The sequence below is a fragment of the Nomascus leucogenys genome, chromosome 1a (genome assembly GCF_006542625.1).
Source record: "Nomascus leucogenys isolate Asia chromosome 1a, Asia_NLE_v1, whole genome shotgun sequence".
NCBI lineage: Eukaryota > Metazoa > Chordata > Mammalia > Primates > Hylobatidae > Nomascus > Nomascus leucogenys.
Window position 1 is genome coordinate 74416236 of NC_044381.1, and position 18753 is coordinate 74434988.

The 18753-nt window shown below is 39.9% G+C and overlaps 1 protein-coding gene across 5 annotated transcripts in view; it reads right to left on the minus strand.

Moving 5' to 3' along the window:
* Positions 1-18753, minus strand: part of SLC35F4 (solute carrier family 35 member F4) — a 308265-nt gene that overhangs the window by 12737 nt on the left and 276775 nt on the right. For 2 of the 5 annotated variants that reach the window (XM_012504334.2, XM_030811173.1), the window contains exons 2-4: positions 17690-17875; positions 12922-13219; positions 4852-5071 (exon numbers count right to left, since the gene is read on the minus strand). In XM_012504334.2, coding sequence (XP_012359788.2) covers positions 4852-5071; positions 12922-13219; positions 17690-17875 — 704 coding nt within the window. Of the gene's footprint in view, positions 1-4652; positions 5072-12921; positions 13220-17689; positions 17876-18753 lie in introns of all 5 variants that reach the window. The other 3 variants (XM_003267843.3, XM_030811181.1, XM_030811188.1) reach the window with 2 other exon arrangements.

Below are 18753 nucleotides of genomic sequence, written 5' to 3' on the forward strand. Positions count from 1 at the left end.
GGCAGCTGCTGTACTCAAGTTGAAGACTAAAGGTCAGTAGTTGAGGTTGGGACACACGTTAATAGTTTGACCAGTGAGAAACATGCTAATGATTATCTCTCTGGGTAAATTTAGATGGAGTTGATTTTCAAGGAACTATGGCTATACAGAATCCTTAAACTTCTCCATATGTTATATTTAAGGTTCTATGAAAAACTATCTATCTTTTTTACTCAGATTCAATTAAACTGAACAAGTGCTGAAATGTGAAAAATAAGAGGGGTGGCAATCTGTAGCTGTCCAGATGCTGTGAGAGGGGGAAGGGGGGTACCTTGGATAGCAGCAAACCCAAGGGATGCTGAGCCTCTGAACTCCCCCTCTCCCTACATGCATGGATTTTTACATGAATAAAATCCATTTGAAAATGATCTCAAAGGGAGACCTGGATGTCAAAGATGTAAAGAAATCCCACGAAGTAAGAGTGAAGGATATATGTGGAGGGTAGACACATTGACTGCACCTTGTTGAAGGGGTTACAGATTCCTTGTGGGTGTAAAATCAGACAGCCAGCACAACCCAGCTGTCTCCTCTCTTGGCTGTATTCATAAGTCATTGTCCTGCCAAGATAAGGATAAGAGGGAGGATGACTCCCACTGTCCATCCTCCACTGCCTCTTCCAGGAAGCATGGAAGCTCTGGATAGAGAATTCTGCATTGCACATGAATAAAGACGAACCAAAGGCAAGATGGAAACAAATTGTCAAGTTATGTGTCATCTTAATTCTTAATATTTAATATCAGCATAAATCAGCAGCTCAGCGCCAATGTACTGTTTTAGCATTCTGGGGCCCAATTTGAATTCAAAGAAGTACATGCTATACCATGAAAGATTCAGTTTAACTGATGTACTTCAGTCAGTTTTTGGTAGATCCTGGAAAGTCTTTGAAAAGAGTCCTAGTTTGGAAGCTAACTGCATAGGGACCCAAATATAGCTGGAAAATATGTGGCTCCCAAGCCAGAGGGACACTAATACATTTCATAATCTGCTAAGACAGTTGGGATCTGCTGAACCATCCACCAACCACCAACATTCTCCATATCTTCAAGGAAATTGGAAAATATAAGAAAAATTTGAATGAATAATATAAAAAAATGAGAGGGACAAAATCTGAAAGAAAGTTTATATCATTCCAGTCTGGCATCTACTTTTCATTGGTATAAAACAGATACCAACAGCAGAGAAGAAAGCTCCCAGCCAGTGGCACATTCCCCTTGGGAAGAACCTTTTTAAAAAAAAAAAAAAAAAAAAAATTAACGTGTGTTCTCTGATTCTTACGAATTTAAGAACTCTAGCTGAACATAATAAGGTCTGAGAGACAGGAGAACACCTATTTTCAAGGCTGCGAGAGCTGGATTATCACTTTCTAACATTTTTGCAATCAAAAAATTATCTTTTGAAGAAGTTTACTAATTTTCATGGGATGATCACAGATTAGCTGCAAGCAATTGCCCATGAAAGGGCTTTTTAACACATCATAGATGACCAATAAATAGGCTGAAATGACTTCATACTAAATGTAAAACAGATTACCTTTCCATCTGTAATTCAGTGTTCAAAAGAAACAAAATATTAGCAAGTTATTCATAATACGTAATTCATTTTTATGTGAGCATTAGTAATTCTGGCCTACTTGTGGTCCACATAAACCCATGTTTATGATGTTGTAACTTAAAGTGTCTTTCACTCTATTCATGGTGTTCTTTTTACATTAAAAAAAAAATTAGAAGTAGGGAAGGCCATGGCTTCTCATTTTAAATGTGCTCATTCCTGGGGTGCTAAGCATATGAAAATTATAATCCAACAAACATCTGTTTCTAAACTACTGATGCTTTAGCATGAACCAGAAATATAAATTTTAATCTGATGACTGGAAGCATCCCTTTAACTGTTTTTTTTTGTGTGTTTTTTTTTTTTTTTTTTTGAGTAGTCCAGTGGGATGACATCTGGAGGGGCTATGCTTTAGATTATTTATAGATGTGGGCAATAAGAGCCACATTTATGCTGTCAGTGCTGTTTGCCCTCCTTTAATTTCTCAAATGACCTAATTATATGTGTTCTCAATATGTCTTGGGAGGAAAATAATTGCTGATACTGTCAAAGGCAAAATGCTGAATATGTTTCAGTGCTTCTCACATTCCATGGCCTGATTATGGGCATCATTAAATTATACTTTACCATTCTTCCAGAACACGGCATTGAACATGTCCTAATGTTTCACAGTGAGAAGTGGAGCACTTCCTCTTACTTAAAAAGAAAAATACTTGATTTTTACAGGATGCCTGACACTAATGCTTACTATTCTGCTATCTATGATGTCTTCACTTATGGATATATTTATTAACAAGTACTTATTAGCTATTTAACATTTCCTCTACTGAGTGTTATTAATTACAGATGCTGTATTAGTTTCCTAAGGCTGCAATAACAGATGATGTATTAGTTTCCTAAGGCTGCTGTAACAAATTACCACAAACTTGGTGACTTAAAACAACAGAAATTTATTCTCTCACAGTTCTGGAGGCCAGAAGTTCAAAATACAGCTGGGACCAAAGGCATCTTTAAGGAAGGATACAGTCCTTGCCTCTTCCAGGGTTCTGGTGAGTGTCCCGGCATTCCTGGCTGGTGACCACATCACTCCAATCTCTGTGTCTGTGATCACATTGCCGCCGCCTCCTCTTCTGTGTGTGTCTCTTTTGTGAGTCTCTCATAAGGACACTTGTTATTGGATTTAGGTCCCACTCAGATAATCCAAGATGATGTCCCCTTTTCAAGATCCTTAAGTTAGTTAGTAATCTCTCTCTGCAAGGACCCTTTATCCAAATAAGGTCACAGTGACAGATTTGGGGGCTTAAGATGTGGACAGATCTTTTTTGGAGTCACCATTCAACCCACTGCAGATGGCAAATTTTAAATGGCAATGGTTGGTAGCCTCTAGGCAGATTTTTGATTTTTAAAATCTGCTATTTAAAGATAAGTTACACAGATGTTTTCTTTTTCTCTAAAATATCTCAAATAAACACCGTACTTTTTGGATGTAACCTCTTGCATCGGTGAGGTCCATGGTTAAATGTGTTCATTTGCTTTAATACAACGGATTTTATTGCTGGTATATCTAATGGTGAAAATATGGATTTAATGTTGGTATTATTTGCATGCCACTAAAAGAACAAAAGAGCCTCCAAATCTCTCTTCTCCCCTCTTCTGACAAGGCTCTCCAGGTTCTTATGAGTGGTCCATGATAGTGAAAGACAGTGAAAAGAAAGATCTCAGAAGTATGAACTCACTTCCTATATCCTCAAATATCAGTCGAACCCCCACTTTGTGCCCTGTAATATTCTAGACATTGGAAATAGGGACAGCTGACTTCCTAGGGGATGACTTATGCTGATATATAGGGCCTTGTGCTTGGAAGGTCCCCACCCTTGGCTCAATGCTCTGTTGTTGTTATCTTAAAATTATTAATAGTTTTTAACAGGACCCCTGCATTTTCATTTTGCACTGGGCCCCATGGATTATGTAGCACATCTTGAAAAGAACAGTGGACAATATAGGAAAGCTTCCAGCTCTCAAGGACTTGTCAGGGTATCTGATGGTAGACAGCCGGCACCAGTGCCCCAGACATAAATATGTGATGCTGAGCCCTTTGGGGTCAAATCTAAGATAAGCCAGTAAAGAATGTAGTATCACATTTGGATATATTGTAATGGTATAATGGACTGACTCACAGTGTCTGATTTTGTCTTCTATCAAAACTTTCTACTTATTAATATGAAGCTTCGTTTCTAAATTTCAGAGCAGCATCTCCCAAGATACAATCAGAATTGTCTAACTGTTCTTAAGAAAATCTTTCAGGGTTAATGACCATTATAAACCCTCGCTCTAACGTAGACATTAGTTTCAGCATTTGGGAGGGGGAAAGGACCTTGGAATCATTGCCAATAACAGCAAAGTTTTTATAACAAAATGTGTTTCAAATTCTGTCCTGGACATCTCTTTCAGAGAAGATAAGTTGTATAATATTGATACTCTGAGAAAAGGCAATTCATTTATACCTCCTTCTAAAGAAGTGTTGTCTCAATATTTTCATCATAGTGGCATGCAAGATTATATGAATGAGATCTGGCTCCTTAAATCTTCAGGGCTTCCAAGCAATCTATTTTTAACATAGAACAAGCATATAAATATATATGTTTTTAATCCATATTACTCCCGAAAGGAATAAACTCAGAACTGAAGTTTAATGCAGTTCAATTAAGGATTTGTATCCAAAAGAAGTTGTTGCTTGTACTTCCATTTCTGCATCAGTCACACTAGACATATAGTCACTTTTAATGGCATTGTGCCATTACCAGTGACTTTAATTACTGTTTGGTAATCTTATCTACCTACACCAATATTAATTAAATCCATCTGGTGGGGGGAATGGGGGTCATCTCGACATATGTTGATTGAAAAATGCAAACCATATCTTTATAGTGGCTAATTTTCTCAGACCCTTCATTCCTGAGGACAGAAGGAGTTGATCATACCATTAATTCTAAAAATTGATTCTAAAATAGGAACTTGTTTTCTCTGCCTGTTTTAGTGCCTCCTGTTGGAATCAGCTCACTAACCAGTGGAAACAAACTGTTTATCCTTCCATGATGTTATAACTGCCTGGGCTTTCTAATGCATCTTCAGATTTCAGTTTGTACTCAGAACAAGTGAGAAAAGTTTTACAGAAACTCCACGAAACAAAGCAGACAGGCTCTCCTGAAGCCAAGGATTTATGATAAAGGCAGGCATCACGCACTGAATCAAGTATGCCATTACCCTCACTCCCATGAACCTGTCTTTCAGCACAATCCATGACAGCAAGAAGACAAAGGCTTTGTTACAACAGAACAGAGCGGAGACATCCGTGGCTGTCAGCTTCTTTAAAGCCAGTAAATAAAGGTAATTAGTCAAAGTCCATAGAATAGAAAAGGGAGCAGTTCTTTTAAGAAAGAGTTTCAGCGTCAGACCATCTTCACCAAAAATCCGACTGCATTCCCTAGGAAAGAAAAGAGAAGTTAATATCCAGGTACTCATGGTGACACCTCTTGTCTTATCTGACTCATCGCAGCCATTTTCAGGTAAGAGCACAAACACTCAATACCCATCCTTCATTGTGAAGTATACTGAACCCAGTTCTGAAATCTGCAGGCTTCAAGGAGTGTATGAGGTTCCTTGGAAAATAGCCCACATGTGCCCAAGCACAGAGATAGGCTCTCTTCTCTGAGATATTCTCTGGAGGTTGCCTGAAAAGCCATTCTGTCGTTTTTGAGCATTCTCAGAAGAGCCTGGAGAAATACAGAAATTGGTAGTTGCTGAAATCACTAGCTATTGGAAGAGGGAGAAGATTCTTTCCCAGTGGGCAAACGAGAGAGGGTCAAGGCTGCTACTACTCTGTGAACAGGCTACAGACAACTCCTAGAACCCGGAGGGAAAGGGACCCTCATACATCTGTGCAGCACACATGTTTTTGGATTTTATTTCTAAGACACTATATGCCTCTTTCTAATATCTGCCACACTATGCCTCTTTCTAATATATCTGCCCAATTGACTAATTTTTTTTCCTGCTAGCATTTTTAAGGCAGAAAAATGAAGAAAGTCTCTGTGACAACTCCCACATGATAACAACTACAATGGAAAACTCAGGTTGTACTTAAATACAAACATTTGGCCCTTTTGGAGGAATTGTCTGAATTCGGTGTGAGAAAATTGTCACTTCAATTGTTAAATCTTCGGTTTGTTTGATTTTTCAATTAAGCTGGCTACATTTAGCCCCAGGGGCCATTTTTTTTCCTTTGAGTCCTAGGCCTAAACATGATTGTTTTTTTCCCCCTAGGTCTGGCTCTCTTACCCAGGCTGGAATGCAGTAGCGTGATCTTGGTTCACTGCAACCTCCGCCTCCCAGACTCAAGCCATCCTCACACCTCAGCCTCCTGGGTAGCTGGGACTACAGGCACGCACCCCCATGCCAGGCTAGTTTTTGAAAATTTTTTGTAGAGACAGGATTTCACTCTGTTGCCTAGGCTGGTCTCAAACTCATAAGCTCAGGTGATCTGCTCGCCTTGGCCTCCCAAAGTGCTGATATTACAGGCAAGAGCCACCGCACCTGACTCTGAGGGGCCATTTTAATAAAAAGGTTCAAGCTAGCAGTACATACAGGCAATAATGGAAGTGATACAATGACTGTACCTATATGACTATGGACTGAAGACAAACTTACCACTGGGAGAGTTAATTTTTTTTCCACTCGATTGTTCATGAACATTCAAGCACATATGGGGCAATTGTCATGCTCCAGGCATTGTATTTTCATGAGTAGTATATGTTTATAATGAAATCTATTTACAGGACTCTAGTACCAGTTTCTTTTCCAGTTTTAACTGAAATTAGTGTGCCTCAAAGTATTGCAAATCAAAGTAAATTCTAGCCAATGTTTGCCTCACATGAATGCTCACATGAATGATGTAACCCCAAAAAAAGGACCACGTGGAGAGGAGTTATAAAGAATTTAGGCACAGGGAGTATAGCCTTAAAGGTTAAGTTTCATAGTAAATGTGACCTTCAACTGGATGAGAATGTTGGGAGTTGCAGGTCACCGGTTCCAGGAAGGTTAAAGACATGTGTCGCACACACAGAAACTTGTATTGAAATTTGTTTACTTTCATGTGAGGAGACTACCAAAAAGGAAGGATTTTTGTAAAATGAAAGTAAGATTTCCCAAAGATAAATTTTAACTTTAAAGAGACAGAACTTCAAAGAAGGGATTAAATAACCTAAAGCCTTCTGTAAAGTAAACAGAAATTACACACGCTCACATACACAGGAAAGTGAACAGTCTCTCTGGAGCTCCACAGCCAATGGGATATTCTGAATTAGCACCATACATAGAACCAGAGGAAGTTTTCATAGAGCATCCTGGGCACAAAGTTCATTTTCTGTACTTATAAGGCGATCTGCTCCGTGAGAAAGCTGCCGTGTAGAGCTGGAGTTGAGAGTCGTGGGTTGATCCCATTATTTACAACCACTGATTGCCTTTTAAAATATGAACACATTTATTAAGAACCACAACAAAACCCATTCCTGATTAAAGGATTTCTTTTTCGTATCACTGGCCCTAGCCAGTGATTGATTGTTCTTCAACCAAGAGCTGGGAGGAGTGCTCCTAAGCAAAGATTTTGGATGTAGGAAAGGAACACTCCAATCCCACAGGGAAGACCAACAGATGTGTACTCCAGACAGGCAGAGCCTCACTGGCAGAGCAGCTGGGAAGACGCTGCTGCCAGGTGGAGACTGTTCTCACCTGGCTCATCCTGTCTCCCAGGTGTTCATTCCCTCGTTCTTCCCCTTTCTTTCCCCTTCTCTCACTACCGACCTTCTCCCCTTTGTTACTGTTGTAGAAATGAAAAATGCTCTCCATCCAAATGCCAGGTCACTTGTGTAAAATCCCATACTATTTAAGCATTAAACTCTAAGAAACATGAAAACTAAAAAAAAAATGGATTTTTATGGAGAAGCAAATAACAGTGGGTTTCTCTTTGGGATGATGAGATCAGACTTTCTGGGCAAGTGGCATTGACAGGTGGTATAGCTTGAAATGAAGCATAGAAGTTGGAGGACACTAATAATTTAGTTATGCTTATTATTAAAACAGCAGCCACTAGTTATTGAACCCTTTCTATATGTTAAATAGCACCTTAAGCATATTTTATAGGTGCCTGACGTAGGCAAATATGTCTTTGGCTCTAGTTTTATGCTTTCTAAGATAAAAGATCCTTGTTAATAATATGGTATATAATTTTTTCTTCTTAAATTTCAAATTCACCTGAGGCAACTGAATTCTCCTGTAGTATATAAACGATTATCAAAAACTACTTCTAAATACAGTCCTCACCATCTAGATTTGGTACTTTATTGAAAATTATTTTGATATTACTGATACACAAAAACTGGAAATGCTTTCATACCGTTCTAGAGAAAATAGATTCTGGTGCTATGGGACAAATCCTATTTCCAGTCTTACATACTAACTCTATTTTTCCCTTGTTCAGTCATGAGAGCTTCGGGAGTAACTACTTGGCAGATGGTATTAATGAGTACACAGGGAAAAAAACATCAAGGATCTAAGAATTGTCTGACAATTTTACCTCCCATATGGAAGAGGCCATTGGAGAATATTCCCTTCAAAGATAGTATTTTCTGCTTGACAATAAAAGCTCTTTGATTTTATTTCAGAAATGGTCAACTTCACTCTACATGCACTATAGGTAGAGTGCTAAATCAGATTTTACTAAGTTCAGAGTTAGTCTAACATGAGAGATGTGGAAAAAATGAAGTGCATTCCCAAAATCACATTTCTGCTAGCAGCAGTCTCTTGTTTTAAATCAGTTATCTTAAATCAAACTGACTTAACTTGCTTTGAGGTATTCTTGAGGTACTTCTTTTTATATAAAACTTTTGTTGTTTTAAATCAGTGTGTGTCTAAACCATGGAAGCATTCAAGTAGAACACACACATTGTATAGGTGCACATAGGTATCTTCAAACAGGGACAATTGTAGTCTGATAATCACATTCCCCTATAAATATTGTTTAAAAATTTTACAATGCAAGATCATGTCTATTTTGATGGGAATCAAATATAAAATATCTTTAGTAATCTCAAATAGTTATAGGGCTCTCCCCCAAACCAGTAAGCATTTACTCTTTTTGAATTGTTTCTTAATTCTTTAATTATAGCTGAGTTTTCATAGACACATATAGAAAATCAACTCATGGTGAGAATTAATATTCCCAAGCACTTGCAAAGTGGATAGGAAATTATAGCTCACGCCTATAATCCCAGCACTTTGGGAGGCCAAAAACCACATGATTGTCTCAACAGATGCAGAAAAGGCCTTCGACAAAATTCAACACCCCTTCATGCTAAAAACTCTCAAGCTAGGTATTGATAGAACGTATCTCAAAATAATAAGAGCTATTTATGACAAACTAACAGTCAATATCATACTGAATGGGCAAAAGCTAGAAGTATTCCCTTTGAAAACCAGTCCAAGAAAAGGATGCCCTTTCTCACCACTCCTATTCAACGTAGTATTGGAAGTTCTGGCCAGGGCGATCAGGCAAGAGAAAAAAATAAAGGGTGTCCAAGTAGGAAAAGAGGAAGTCAAATTGTCTCTGTTTGCAGATGACATGATTATCTATTAAGAAAACCCTACCACCTCAGCCCAAAATCTCCTTAAAGCTGATAAGCAACTTCAGCAAAGTCTCAGGATACAAAATCAATGTGCAAATATCACAAGCATTCCTATACACCAGTAATAGCCAAATCATGAGTGAACACCCATTCACAATTGCTACAAAGAGAATAAAATACCTAAGAATATAACTTACTTATGAGGGATTTGAAGGACCTCAAGGAGAACTACAAACCACTGCTCAAGGAAATAAGAGAGGACACAAACAGGTGGGAAAACATTCCATGCTCATTGATAGGAAGAATCAATGTTGTGAAAATGGCCATACTACCCAAAGTAATTTATAGATTCAATGCTCTTCCCATCAAGCTACCATTGAGTTTCTTCTACAGAATTGGAAAAAAACTACTTTAAACTTCATATGAAACCTAAAAAGAGCCTGCATAGCCAAGACAATCCTAAGCAAAAAGAACAAAGCTGGAGGCATCATGCTACCTGACTTCAAACTATACTACAAGGCTATAGTAACCAAAACAGCATGGTTCTGGTACCAAAACAGAGATATAGACCAATGGAGCAGAACAGAGGCCTCAGAACTAACACCACACATCTACAACCATCTAATCTTTGACAAGCCTGACAAAAACAAGCAATGGAGAAAGGATTCCCTATTTAATAAATGGTTTTGGGAAAATTGGCTAGCCATATTCAGAAAACAAACTGGACCCCTTCCTTACACCTTATACAAAAATTAACTCAAGGTGGATTAAAGACTTAAACATAAGACCTAAACCCATAAAAACCCGAGAAGAAAACCTGGGCAATACCATTCAGGACATATGCATGGGTAAAGACTTCATGACTAGCCCGGGCATGGTGGCTCACACCTGTAATCCCAGCACTTTGGGAGGCCCAGGCAGGCAGATCACGAGGTCAAGAGATCGAGACCATCCTGGCTAACATGGTGAAACCCCATCTCTACTAAAAAATACAAAAAATTAGCCGGGCGTGGTGGCGGGTGCCTGCAGTCCCAGCTATTCGGGAGGCTGAGGCAGGAGAATGGCGTGAACCTGGGAGGCGGAGCTGGCAGTGAGCTGAGATCACACCACTGCACTCCAGCCTGGGTGACAGAGCAAGACTCCGTCTCAAAAAAAAAAAAAAAAAAAAAAAAAAGAAAAAAAAAAAGACTTCATGACTAAAACACCAAAAGCAATGGTAACAGAAGCCAAAATTGACAGATGGGATCTAATAAAACTAAGGAGCTTCTGCATAGCAAAAGAAACTATCATCAGAGTGAACAGGCAACCTACAGAATGGGAGAAAAATTTTTGCAATCTATCCTTCTGACAAAGGGCTAATATCCAGAATCTACAAAGAACTTAAACAAATTTACAAGAAAAAAAAAAACATCAAAAAGTGGGCAAAGGAGATGAACAGGCATTTCTCAAAAGAAGACATTTATTCAGCCAACAAGCTATGAAAAAAAGCTCATCATCACTGGTCATTAGAGAAATGCAAATCAAAACCACAGTAAGATACCATCTCAGGCCAGTTAGAATGACGATCATTAATAAGTCATGCAGGAGAGGATGTGGAGAGGATGTGGAGAAATAAGAACGCTTCTACACTGTTGGTGGGAGTGTAAATTAGTTCAACCATTGTGGAAGACAGTGCTAGAATTACCATTTGACCCAGCAATCCCATTACTGGGTATATATCCAAAGGATTATAAATCATTCTAAAAAGACACATGCACGCGTATGTCTATTGCGCCACTGTTAACAATAACAAAGACTTGGAAGCAACCCAAATGCCCATCAATGATAGACTGGATGAAGAAAATGTGGCACATATACACTATGGAATACTATGCAACCATAAAAAAGGATGAGTTCATGTCCTTTGCAGGGCCATGGATGAAGCTGGAAACCATTCTCAGCAAACTAACACAAGAACAGAAAACCAAACACTGCATATTCTCACTCATTAGTGGGAGTTGAACAATGAGAACACATGGACACAGGGAGGGGAACATCCCACACCAGGGCCTGTTGGCAGAGGTGGGGGACTAGGGGAGGGATAGCACTGGGAGAAATACCTAATGTTAGATGACGGGTTGATGGGTGCAGCAAACCACCATGGCATGTGTATACCTATGTAACAAAGCTGCACGTTCTGCACATGTATCCCAGAACTTAAAGTATAATAAAAACAGAGAAAAATCTGCCAAGTTACTGCAAAAGGTGATCACAAATTAAACATTCTTCTCGGCCAAATGAATAAAGAATAATTAGTACATGCACTTTCAACTAAAAAAAAAAAAAAAAACAAAAAGAAAATGGTAGTTGAGGCCAGGCACGGTGGCTCACGCCTGTAATCCCAGCACTTTGGGAGGCCAAGGTGGTCAGATCACTTGAGGCCAGGAGTTCAAGAGCAGTCTGGCCAACATGGTGAAACCCATCTCTACTAAAAATACAAAAAAATTAGCCAGGCGTGGTGGCGGGCACTTGTAACCCAAGCTAATCAAAAGGCTGAGGAAAGAGGCGAAGGTTGTAGTGAGCTGAGATCATGCCACTGCACTCCAGCCTGGGTGACAGAGCAAGACTTTGTCTCAAATGGAAATGGAATTTGAAGATAGACCCTTCAAAGTATTTATAAGAAGAGTCTTATAATGTACCAACTGTAATAATTTAATTTGGTATAGGGGCAACCCCTTCAAGACAAATTTATTCTGCTGAGGAATAATCAGTCCATGTGGAGAACTCTTCTTCCATCTGCCATCCACTGATGTCCCTATTTTTTTTTTTCCTGGTTGATCACAGCAATTTTCCTAGAAGTCACTTCTCAGCATCAGGCTTTTCCTCTTTGTGGAGCTGTCCACTAGCAAAGGTACTTGGACCCAAATGCTGCTTTTGCCTCCCTTGAGTGCCATGCAGGGCTGTGTGACATCAGCCCTGTCAGCTTCCTGAGCTACCCAAGAGGGGGTTACAGAAGCCAGATGTAGTACAGAACAACCACTGGAACCATAAGACTTTAAGCCCAACCACCACGGTTAATGGTTAGCAAGGAAACAGACAAAGCCCCCACGTGCATCTAGCCAGCAAAGAGTGGCATCTTTTAAAGTTTCTTAGTGCCAAACGCCCCGTTGCATGAAATCAGACCATGTCATCTGCTAGGCATCTCAGTGTCAGGAATATTGAGCAAATGTTTGTATAACAATTAATCTTATTAATACCATTTTTTTCTGGGTTTGATGCACTAGGATGTTCTTATAAAACACGACTTTCAGAAATAGATCTAGATTTAAATCCTGGTTCCATTATTTATAAGTGTATAACCTTGGATGAGTCATTCAACCTTTCTGAATTTGTTTCCTCTTGTCTTAAAATGGGGATAACACCACCTTAAAATGTAAATGTTACCACTGGTCATAATAAGAGATGCAAAAGCACCAGTACAGTGCCTGGCATGTTATGGACACATTTATATTTTTAAGGGAGGACTGATTCTGCTTCTAGTGCTCATCACCAACCTTAGATTTTGCTTCTTCACATACCCCAAAAAATTCAACTCATATTCCCAAGAGATAAAAATGGGCATATTTTCATAAAACATTTCAATAATCTCTTATTGGCCAGTTAACATGAAACCTACCTGAATTTTTTCATTGGAGATTGCTTTTCTTGAGCAGTGGCTAGATGACCAGAATAATAGACTGGGAAAAACATAATGTTCCAGTTTGTTGAAAACCAAGTCATGAAAAATGGGCAATAGAAGTTCTTATAAGTGATTTTTACAATCTGTGTAGTTCCAACCCAAGACGATGATACTGACAAGATGATCAAGAGTCCCCAGATGCCCTTCAAAACCATGGACGTGCAGGACAGGCAGCGAGCCTTGATTCTGTTTTCTTGGCTGCTGTTCTCAGAATGAGTCTGTGTCCCATCGTCTGCTGGAAACAGGAAAGGAATACAAATGTGTGGAAAGCAGGTTATGAAACAGCAATCAAATATATCAGCTCCTTAAAAAAGACGGATGAAACCAAAGAGGCAGACAGTAGAATTACCAGTGTTTTTCTTTTCTACCGTCATTTGAAGGAGACTGATAACTTCGGCTCACTTTTTCTCTGGACTCTGTGCTCTACATGAGTCCCCATCCAGTCCATGAGGTTGCTCATGGACTTGGCGGATGCTTTGCTGTTTTCCAGTGTGCCTTTCCCTTGTAAGAGCATTACACATCCCAGCCCCCAAAGACTGGTCTTGGCCACATGCCCTGCTTTCTCCTATCGAACCCGAGAAGATGTGAGGCATAACATCTCCCATAAGAAGCCTTAGGAGGCATCCCAAGGTCCTACCTCTCTTGCTGTTCCCCTCTGTCATTTCAATGTAGAACACCAAATATCAGCTATTCTTTTTGTCTGTGTGGGGAAATGAGCAGAACCCAGCCAAAGGTAGTCTGTATGCACCAACATGAAAAGGGAGTGAGAAATAAATAAATATTTGTTTCCATTTTCCTTCTTTTTTTTTAAGTTATAGCAAAATGGCCTGGTACTGTGACTCATGCCTGTCATCTCAGCAGTTTGGGAGGCTAAGGTGGGAGGATCACTTGAATTCAGGAGTTCAAGACCAGCTTGGGCAACAAAGTGAGACCTTGTCTATGCAAAAAAAAAAAAAAAAAAAAAAAAAAAAAAAAAATAGCAGGGGGAGGTGGCATACACCTTTAGTCCCAGCAATTCCAGAGGCTTAGGTGGGTGAATCCCTCGAGCCCAGGAGTTTGAGGCTGCAGTGAGAAATGATTGTACCACTGCACTCCAGCCTGGGTGACAGAAGGAGACCCCGTCTCTTAAAAAATGCAGCAGAGATGATTATTAAATTAAAAGTAATGTGTCCCAAGAATAGAGCAAGTCCTGACTACACAGTCATTTCCCACCTCATCACAAATGACTATTTAATATATTTCTGGGAGCACAATAAATTCTGCTTTGTACTTTTACTAAGAAAATTTAGCAGCAATTTTACGGCACACTAAAATAGCCAAAACTCTCTAAAAGTGATAATCATGAAGGCTGTCTCCCTTCATGGAAAAAAACAAGCTAACATAATGAATTCATGTACCTTTCAGGAAGTTAAACAGGAGCGGAGGTCATTCTGAGTCCCTGAGCTGAGATCCCAGATGGTAACTGTCTACAAGAGTCTCTTGTGTCTCCAGGGACCCCACTTAAGCACAAGGCCTATGCTGAGGGTTAAAGTAGCGCAGCCCAGAGATTACAAATGGCAGTGGATGGGGCTGCTCACTTTGTGTCTCCAGAACCTGCTGGCTCTCCTGCTGAATGTGTTCCTATTGCTTAATGAGCCAGGTGTGGCTGCCCCACTGTGTTAAAAACCTTTACCCAGTTAAGGCTTTCTGATACAATCATTGGAGGAAAGGAGAAGAGAGCCTTGAAAGTGAATTCTCCACTGGGGAATATAAACCAAGTAACTATGAACACAGCAACCACTATATGACTTGTAAGTCTTGTAAACAGTGCTGAATTCTCAGAGCCTAGGCATCCAGAAGATGAAAACTGGCAATTTTTTATTCATTCATTCAATAAAATCTTATGGAGATTCTACCAGGCGCTAGTTAGCTACTTGGATCCTAAGGGTTTGAATATGAAAGACTTCAGCCCACGGTCTAGTGGAAAGCCAGAAACATACTCAACACAGTGTGATAAGAGCCAACTCGGACAGATACGAGGCCAGACAAGTACTTGTTGAGGAGCTGGTGGGGGGATATGATCAGAAAAAATGTCCATGATGCAGTGACACTGAGATGACACTGAGATGAGTCTGGAAGTGTGAGTTACTCAGCTCCTTCAGCTGTTTACAGACAACACAGTCTCTTGATAACAGGTTTGCAAATTTCCTCAATGACCATGTGGCTTAAGCAGAGAGTAGAAGGAAAACTAGGATAAATAAGAGGATAGAGAATCTTGTGTTGAGAGGCCAAGAAAGGAACACAAACCTGACTTATTAAGTAGGTATTATCATTCCCACTTCACAGATGAAAAAGCTGAGAATTGTGTTAAGGGTTGTCCAAGATTGAACCGAACAGAATCAGTATGACTCCAGGGTGTAAACTTTATTCTGAGCACCCACATGGCTAGGCCTTCAGCCCTTAGCTTTCCATTCAAGCACTGCAAGTTTCAGACTAGTTTGGGAAAAAAAGTTCTGTTTCCTGGCAGGAATGGCAGTCCTGCACGGAATTTAAAAAGTGATACTTAAGAGAAAGGTGTACCCTACTACACTTCAGATCTCGTGATTCCCAGGGACTACCTTATAAAGGAGGAATAACTCTACAAAGATTCTGAGGCAATATCTGCCTTTACTGTCACCTTCTGTGAAGAATGCGTCTGCATCACCACTATACTATGGGTGTGCTTTTGATGACACCAGTAGTCACCTACACCTTTTCATAGAAATGACTCTAGGTTTCTTCTGTTAACTAGATTGACTGTTGCCAATTCTTCAATTTTACAAAGCACAGAAAGATTAGGTATCCAGAACTCTTTTATTTTCTGGCCACTTTTAACCTGATTTTCTATTGTCCTGCTTAGATTTTGTTATCATTAAAATTGGTTTACCAGGATTCTATCCATTTCTGCATACCTTTATCAAGTCATGCAAATTGACAGCAGAGGCCACTGGAATTTGGAAACATGAATTTAAATCCTAGCCCTGCCATTGTATGGCATTGAGTACATTTTAAAATTCCTTCCTTAGCGTCTTTATCTGTCCAACAGTGATAATAGCTATCTCATAGGATTTATTTTGAGATTAAGTACCATAATATCCACGAAAGCATGGTGAGCTTCTCTTCAGATTATTCTTTTCTTCTCTTTGGTGCACTGGAATATCCCCAAGTGCTTCCAATAATCACAGAAAGAGTAACTTATGTTCCAGATGATCTTTAATGGTATGGTCTTTGAAATTTGTAATCTGTGTATGATACATAGGGCATGTCTTTATTAACCAGTGTGTTTAATTAACTGGAACATTTTGTTTTGCAAACAACTGGGGTAATAGGAATATTGCAATTTATTAAAGCCAATTAAAACTTTCTGAAAATTTAAGATGTCATTATTTTTCCAAGTTTTAGCCTTGGGGTTCACATAGTGTCTGAGACATCATTTTATTTTCTCATAAAAAAATACATTCTCAAATGAGTAGGACCCTAGACGAAGCTTTCACATCTCCTCTCTTCCTCTGTTTACCCTTCCCCTACCCCTAATTGAATCCTCTGAATTGTCATTGTTTTAAGGCAGTTTTCCCAAATTTCTGGAGGTTTTTATTGTTGTTATTTTTACTACCAATGTATTTTGGTGGTGTATTTTGTTGTTTTTGCTGCTGCTACTATTTTTGAGGATGAAAGAGATTTTAGTATGTTGCCAGCCAAGCTGAAGGAACAAATGGAGAGAAACAAATGGGCCAGAAGAGATGTAGGTGGGGCAATCATGGACATAGGTAGGGGGGCTAAAATTGGAAAGGTAGAAAGACAATCATACCACAAGTCATCCCACAGTGATGGTAACTGGTAAACAAAAGCACAGAGACATTCTGAGGTAGAGGAATGCATTTTGCATTTGTAAGCGTACAACTGTTTGCTCTTTTCAGGAACGTGGAAGTATGGTCGGTCATACAATGAAAGGAAGTGAATACGAACAGGGGACTTGAGTCCATTCCCTGAGGAAGGCAATAAGATGTCCGCTACCAATAAGTAACAGTACTGGCCAGCAGCCTAGTGGACCCAGCTGCATTTAAAAACTATAAATTTTGCTGGGAAACTCATGAGCATAGTTACAAGATTTATCTAGCAATTCCAGTCAGTAACCCAGGAGTTGGCAAGTGGTCAGATGGATGTGAGGAAAAGCTAAAGTCTCAACTGATCAGAAAATGCTGATCAGGGAAGCCAGTGAAGTCTCCTGCAGAAAGTTTGAAACTTGGAAGGCTAAAAGGGCTCCAGGGACTAACAGTCCCGACGAGGACAAAAGCAGATTCTGTTATTTTACTGGTGTTTTCATTCTTTTCAGGATGGGTACATTGTGCTGTTACTAAATCCCCAGGCTGAGATAAAAGATGCAGGGTTTTGATATTTTGAAGATGAGAAAACGACCTGCCTTGTAAACTTCACCAGGAGTCATTGTCTAACCATGTGTTAAGTTACTCAGCTACAGGTTTTGGCATTCAGTTTCTCTGCCACACTGTACACCACTAATAGATCGTATCTGTGTATTTCCCTTCTTCCTTATCCTTTGGCTTGGTAAAACTTCCCCACATGTACTCATAAGAGTCCATGTAACATCTCTGCATTCTGTGACAATGGTGAGATCGTTCTATTTAGAAGCTTACTAGGATGTACTGTTAAGAGGAGGCCACCCACATACCTGATCTGTTCTGTCTCTCAACTCTGTGTCCACAAACTCCTGAGGATCCTCGGTTCTGAAGTTCAAGAATAGGAGCAGAGGAATCTTCGGTGACGGATAGCGGGGACAGTTGTCTACTGATGCCACTGTGTGAACTGGGGCAGTTGGCTCCTGGTTTACATCGAGTGACTGATGATCTGGAGGTACCTGGGAAGATAGAGTTCACACCAGTTTGAGAACTGCCTGAAGAACAAATTGGAAGTAGATTTTATGTATTTATTTAATTATTGTTTGGAGACAGGGTCTCTATCGCCCAGGCTGGAGTGCAGTGGTGTGATCTCGGCTCACTGCAGCCTCTGCCTCCCGGGTTCAAGTGATTCTCCTGCCTTAGCCTCCCAAGTAGCTCGAATTACAGGCGTGTGCTACCGCACCCAGCTAATTTTGTATTTTTTGTAGAGACAGGGTTTCACCATGTTGCCCAGGCTGGCGGAAGTAGATTTTAAAGGCCTGAGCAGTAAAATACATGATAGCAACAATCACAGTCCTAATGAGCTTATTTCAAATTCTATAAAAGGGGCTCGTAAAAAGAAAATGCTATGGCAAGGTCCGTGCCTATGAGATAGAGACTCTCTAGAATGAACACCAGAAGATGGTGTTTGGATTGGTACTTGTGTTCAGGATTAATACTTAACACAGTCAAATAGCTTAAGGCAAGGAAGGCACAGTGTTCTGTGATTTTCCACTCTACCCTTTTCTTCCTAAGGCTGTCGATTTCCTAACTGGTAAAACTGCCAACAGTGTTTCCAACAAACTGACTGTACACTTTTCCATGGGATTGATCACTAAAATTTAAATTCATTGGGCCTTCTCAATCACAACTAGCCTCTATTCTGTGTTATAGATGAAAATCCCCCACAAGCCAACCCCCCTCCCAATTCTCATTAATGGTCCAAGAATCTCCAACCCCGGGTCAGCCTCATGGGTCTGCAGCCAGTATAGTTACATAGGGTGCTGTGCTCAGAAGGGCCCATCCTGCCACTTCCCACCCCTCAGCCCCAATTTTCCTATCCAAATGATGCATCTGT